We start from the raw sequence: 6,380 nt of genomic DNA, 5'->3' as shown, positions 1-6,380 counted from the left end.
ATGAGTGTGAGGGATTATAGCCATAAGTTTAATTCTTTAGCAAGGTATGCACCATATATAGTACGTACCATGAGGGCTAGAGTTCATCATTATGTGGATGGTTTGGGGGATCATCTGATTAGAGACTGTAGGGTTGCATCCCTATCGGATGATGTAGATATTTCTCGCATACAGGCTTTCGCTCAGACTACAGAGGACCTTTCCCGTCGGATTCGTGATACTCACAGGGATAGGGAGCAGAGTACCCCACTCCATCGATATCCACCTCGGTCAGCAGGTAGTTTCCCACCACAGATGCAGGGCCAGCGGTTTGATCGTTATATTCAGTCAGGACCGGGGCAGAGCTCAGGCCAGCCTGAGGGCCGTCGACAGGAGCGTTCTGCATAGATGAGACAGCTTACTCCTCCATGTACTCAGTGCGGTAAGCTGCACACCGGGCAATGTAGACAGGGTTCGAGTGCATATTTTCATTGTGGGCAGACAAGACATTATATTAGCCAGTGCCTGGGGTTAGGCAGAGGTACACCAGCTCAGCCTTCAGGATTCACAGCAGCCTCTTTGCCCTCAGTCCGTGCTCCCCGACCAGGTCCACAGTCTACTCAGGGCCGTGGTAGGGGGAGAGGTGGAGGAGACACCTCAGGTTCTAGTGGTGGCCAGAACCGCTTTTATGCACTCACAGGCCGACAGGATTCAAAGGCATCCCCAGATGTTGTCACAGGTATATTGACAATACATTCTCATGCCATTTATGCATTGATGGATCCCGGCTCTACATTTTCATATATTACTCCATTTATTGCTGGTAAGCTTGACATGAGATCTGAGTTGTTGCCACAGCCAGTTGAGGTGTCTACGCCAGTTGGCGACTCTATTGTAGCTAATCATGTCTATCGAGATTGTACAGTGTTAATTAATGACCGTCCAACCTCTGTTGATTTAGTTGAATTGGTTATGCTAGACTTCGATGTCATTATGGGTATGGATTCGTTGGCAGCTTGTTATGCTAATATTGATTGTCGTGCAAAGTTGGTCCGATTTCATTTTCCTGGTGAACCTGTCCTTGAATGGAAAGGTAATGCAGCCACGCCCAAGGGTAAGTTTATTTCATACCTTAGGGCTCGGAAGTTTATTGCTAAAGGTTGTATATACCATCTGGTTCATGTTATGGATATAGATAAGGAGCTAGCGACTCTTCAGTCGGTTCCTATTGTGAATGAATTCCCGACGGTATTCCCTGACGAGCTTCCAGGAATTCCCCCCGAAAGGGAAATCGATTTCGCTATAGATTTGCTTCCTAATGCGCAACCTATATCCATTCCTCCCTACAGAATGGCTCCTGCAGAGCTAAGGGAATTGAAGGAACAACTGAAGGACTTGCTCGATAAAGGCTTTATTAGGCCAAGTACATCCCCATGGGGTGCTCCGGTGCTCTTTGTTCGAAAGAAAGATGGGTCCTTGCGGATGTGTATTGACTACAGGCAACTAAATAAAGTCACTATCAAGAATAAGTATCCTCTTCCACGGATTGATAACTTGTTCGACCAGTTACAAGGTGCCAAATGCTTTTCGAAGATCGACTTGCGATCCGGTTATCATCAGCTACGAGTCAGGGATATTGATATCCCAAAAATAGCATTTAGGACGAGGTATGGCCATTTTGAATTCCTTGTCATGTCTTTCGGGCTTACAAATGCCCCAGCAGCCTTTATGGATCTTATGAACCGGGTATTCAAACCATTCTTGGATGAATTTGTGATTGTGTTTATTGACGACATCCTGATATATTCACGATCGGAAGCCGAGCATGCGGACCACTTGTGAGCTATATTGCAGACTCTCCAGGACTACAGGTTATATGCTAAATTCTCTAAATGTAAATTTTGGCTAACTTCTGTAGCTTTTCTTGGTCATGTTATTACCGGCGATGGTATCAAGGTTGATGGCCAAAAGATTGAAGCTGTGATGACTTGGCCGAGGCCCTTGAATCCGACAGAGGTTCGTAGCTTTTTAGGCTTGGCAGGGTATTACCGAAGGTTTGTGGAGGGATTTTCCTCTATCTCTACACCATTGACGAAACTGACACATAAGGGAGCTAAGTTTCAGTGGACTGAGGCATGTGAACAAAGTTTTCAGGAACTAAAGAAAAGGCTTACTACGGCACCTGTCTTGACTCTTCCGGATGGCACCGAGGGTTATGTTGTATATTGTGATGCCTCGAGAATTGGCCTAGGTTGTGTTCTTATGCAGCATGGTAAGGTTATCGCGTACGCCTCCAGACAGTTGCGAAAACATGAACAGAACTATACTACGCACGATCTTGAGTTAGCCGTAGTTGTATTTGCCCTAAAGATTTGGCGGCATTATCTATATGGGGTTCATATTGATGTTTTCACCGACCACCAGAGCCTTCAGTATTTATTTAAACAGAGGGAGCTGAACCTACGACAAAGAAGATGGCTAGAATTACTAAAGGACTATGATGTTGATATTTTATATCATCCCGGCAAAGCTAATATTGTTGCTGATGCCCTTAGCCGGAAGTCCATGGGCAGTCTAAGCCATGTTGAAGCTGATAAGGTCAAGATGACCAAATATCTATGCCAGCGAGCTAGTTTGCAGGTGCATTTGGTAGATGCAAAGGGTGGACGCATTCTCGTTCAGAATACGGCAAAATCTTCTTTTGTTACTGAAGTGAAAGAGCGACAACACGAGGATCCTGAGCTTATAAAATCGAGGGAAAGTATTCCACAGCAGCGACAAACTTTATTTGAGCTAACTGGAGATGGAGTCCTTAGATACCAGGGCTGCTTATGCGTACCGTCAGTAGGAGAGCTCTGTGCCAAGATTCTTTCGGAGGCCCATTATTCTAGATATGCAGTTCATCCCGGAGCGACAAAGATGTATCGGGACCTTCGACAGATCTATTGGTGGAATGGAATGAAAAAAGATATCGCGGAGATGGTAGCCCAATGTCCCAACTGCCAGCAAGTTAAAGCCGAACATCAGAGGCCTGGAGGCCTAACTCAGTGTATTGAGCTTCCATTATGGAAATGGGACATGATAAATATGGACTTCATCACTGGTTTGCCTCACACTCCACGGAGGTATGATTCTATTTGGGTAATTATTGATAGGCTTACAAAATCTGCTCAATTCCTGCCAGTCAGGACGACATATTCAGCCGAGGATTATGCCAAGCTTTACATTCGAGAGATTGTTTGCCTTCACGGAGTGCCATTATCTATTATCTCTGATCGAGGGGCTCAATTTACAGCATATTTTTGGAAATCTTTTCATAAGGGTCTAGGCACGCAGGTAAATCTTAGCACCGCTTTTCGTCCGCAAACTGATGGATAGGCAGAGCGTACTATTCAGACAGTTGAGGATATGTTACGTGCATGCGTGCTAGATTTTAAAAGAAGTTGGGATGATCATCTACCTCTTATTGAGTTCGCTTATAATAACAGCTTCCAAGCTAGTATTCAGATGGCTCCTTACAAAGCACTATATGGGCGGAAGTGTAGATCGCCGATCGGTTGGTTCGAGGTCGGGGAAGCAGAGTTGCTAGGTCCTAACTTAGTCCAGCAAGCAATGGAAAAGGTAAAACTTATTAGAAACCGGCTGCGTACAGCACAAAGTCGGCAAAATTCTTATGCAGATGTTCGACGACGAGACTTAGAGTTTGATGTAGAAGATTGGGTTTTCCTGAAAGTATCGCCTATGAAGGGCGTCATGCGATTTGGAAATAAGGGGAAGCTCAGCCCCAGGTATGTTGGACCATATAAGATTATTCGGAGGATTGGTAGGGTGGCGTACGAGCTTGATTTGCCTTTAGAATTGCAAGCAGTCCATCCTGTGTTTCATGTATCTATGTTGTGGAAGTGCATTGGAGATCATTCACTTATTACGCCCATTGAGGATATTCACATTGCTGAAGACTTATCTTATGCAGAGGTACCAGTAGTTATTTTAGATCGGCAGGTAAGGAAGCTTCGAACTAAAGAAGTGGCTTCCGTGAAAGTGTTATGGCGAAATAACAACATCGAGGAAATGACCTGGGAAGCTGAGGAGGAAATGAGGAAGAAGTACCCCCACCTATTTACGACTTAAGGTGAGTCGCATTTAAATAATTGCCAATTATTTCTTTACAACAACTTAATTGGATTTTAAATGACTTGAAAGTGCAATTTAAATTTCTTATTGCGAGATAGCTATACGAAGCCTAGTAGTTAGAATCTTTAGAATTTGATTTATGCTTTGCAAATGTAACAAATATAGCCTCGCAAATAACTTATTAGCGGACAAGAAATGAAACCAAAGAATTGACTTGACCCATTCGCGGACGAATGTTCTTAGGGGGGAGACTGTGAGACCCCAGGTGTTTCTCTCTTCTCTTATGTAATATACGTAACGTGGCGTGGTTATATTAGGTATATATGATTGGGTATAGCACATTGGGAGAATAAGACTGAAAATGTGTGGTAATATCAAGGAACTAAACTAAAGCTTTAAGTCAAAGGAATCCCTTAAACAAAGGTTCATGGTTAAAGAAATGGCTCGGGTAGCACCCCGCGCGTTCGGAAGGTTTAAGTTAACTTGCACTTGTGGGATAAGACTAAGAGTGTATAATATGCTAAGAATAATGTGTTATGAGATATTATAATATCACACTGGTCACATGTTAAGTTTTGGAGTCAAGCAAGTTGAGAAATAAAGGTCGGCAAAAGTTATCGTAAATTTCTCTAATAAATTTTCTAAACTTTGGGTCAAATATATCAGATCATTTCTCCCAATATATAAAGAGTTATGAGACCCACAACCTACCATATTGAAGGTCTACGAGTCGCGTTTGCAACCAAAGAAATCTCACATCAAACCGAAATTGAAGTAAACAGTTATGACTATTTTACCGCGGACTGTCCGGGCTGAAATCAGGTCGCGAACCGGGTCGGGTCAAACAAGTGGTATAAGTCGGAAAATCCGACTTTTAAGACCCCAAAACATTTCATCTTCGTCCTAAAACAGTGAGAAAGCTTAAGAGAGGGTTTCATGGTGTTCTTGAGTGATTAAGGTGCGTTTTTAATGATTTCTATCGTTAAAGTTTGCCCCCTGCCTAGAAGCGCAATCTCTACGCTTTGCAATCATTTTCCCCTTCTATTAGCTGTGTTTGGAGCTATTTTTGGAAGATAGGAAATTGTTGTTCTCGCTGGTTCTTCAGGATTTATACTTGGTTTGCCAAGGTAATCATCTTGGGACTCTTTTATGATCGTTTTTACAAAGTTCTACGGGCGTTTCGTCAAGTTAGGGTCATATGGCAAATTTGCTGATTTAAACTCATTTATGAACTGTATTAGGTGCGTATAAGCTACATATATATAGTGGTTTCGAAGCTTAGGACGTAAGGAACAACTTTCGTGAAGGAACTATAGGCATTCAGACGTTCGTTGGAGAGGTATGTTAAGGCTAAGCTTCGTCCTTCCTTTTAGCACGAATTTTGGAAAATTCCTAAGACGCCAAATGTGCTATTTTACTATTCTTTTGCTAGAAAGACCTTATGTGAAAGGCATTGGTATCGTAGCTGAAGTATTTTCATGATGCTATTAGGTTGATATTCCACTCGTTCGGTTAAAAAGGGTATTTGACATCTATATATGTCATTTTGTCGGCTTTCTTAAATATATGTCCATATATATGAATTCTTATTCGTCTTTGGGTTGTGTGACTTAAAAATAAAGGCATTTAGTATTTGCGATCAGTCCTTCTTCCTTGTTAAAGTGTATTTTAAAATCTCTAAAGTGACACGTCGATTTCAAAATTCTCAAATATAATTTTTATGTTTAAACTACTAAAACATTTGATTTTTTTTGAAATACTTTCTTTTACTAATTATCAAGAAATCAGGTATAAGGATTAAGTGAAGCACCTTAAGCTTTTTATGAACATATTCAGAGTTAAGTTATCTTTCTAAAAGTCGAGTTAAGTTTTCAAACTTATTAAAAAAGATATGAGGTTCCACGAGACATTTGTATGTGATACGAAGGTGATTATGAGATTATGAGAATAAGAGTACCAATGAGCCAAGGTTGGCTAAGTTCTTGTTATGGCCTATTATGTGCATTCAAAGTTCATATCATACATGACATATTATGCATGGACTTCGAGCTATAATCGGAGGTAAGAGGCCTATTTGCCCGAAAGACTATATATATTGTACAGATGGCCACAGGTTGGCAATATGATACCGGTTAGCTACCGGGAGAGACCGCCATTGCTAGCATTTGGTTGGGTATGTCATGCATTTACATCAATATATATGTATTCACGACATACCGATTACACGAGCATACCATGCATATTTTATTACTATGAGGTCGGATGTC

General features: G+C 41.8%; 1 protein-coding gene across 1 annotated transcript; it reads left to right on the top strand.

Annotated features, from left to right (window-relative positions):
• The first annotated feature begins 387 nt into the window (after nt 1-387).
• On the top strand, nt 388-4,110 carry LOC138895916 (uncharacterized). The gene is made up of 3 exons (XM_070180672.1): nt 388-1,402; nt 2,510-3,315; nt 3,358-4,110. The coding sequence occupies exons 1-3, from the start codon at nt 388-390 to the stop codon at nt 4,108-4,110; spliced, it is 2,574 nt and encodes an 857-aa protein (XP_070036773.1).
• Nucleotides 4,111-6,380: the final 2,270 nt, after the last annotated feature.

This window comes from Nicotiana tomentosiformis, chromosome 7, assembly GCF_000390325.3.
Source record: "Nicotiana tomentosiformis chromosome 7, ASM39032v3, whole genome shotgun sequence".
NCBI classification, from domain to species: Eukaryota; Viridiplantae; Streptophyta; class Magnoliopsida; order Solanales; family Solanaceae; genus Nicotiana; species Nicotiana tomentosiformis.
Note: the sequence above shows the minus strand (reverse complement) of the source record. Positions and strands in the feature narration are given on the sequence as shown.

What these genes read in the sequence shown, in the direction of transcription:
- LOC138895916 (XM_070180672.1), top strand. Translation starts at nt 388, where the DNA reads ATGAGACAGCTTACTCCTCCATGTACTCAGTGCGGTAAGCTGCACACC. An exon ending in TAAAGGCTTTATTAGGCCAA is followed by an intron (nt 1,403 to 2,509) that starts GTACATCCCCAT and finishes ATCCCGGCAAAG; the next exon opens with CTAATATTGTTGCTGATGCC. An exon ending in ATAAGGGTCTAGGCACGCAG is followed by an intron (nt 3,316 to 3,357) that starts GTAAATCTTAGC and finishes ACTGATGGATAG; the next exon opens with GCAGAGCGTACTATTCAGAC.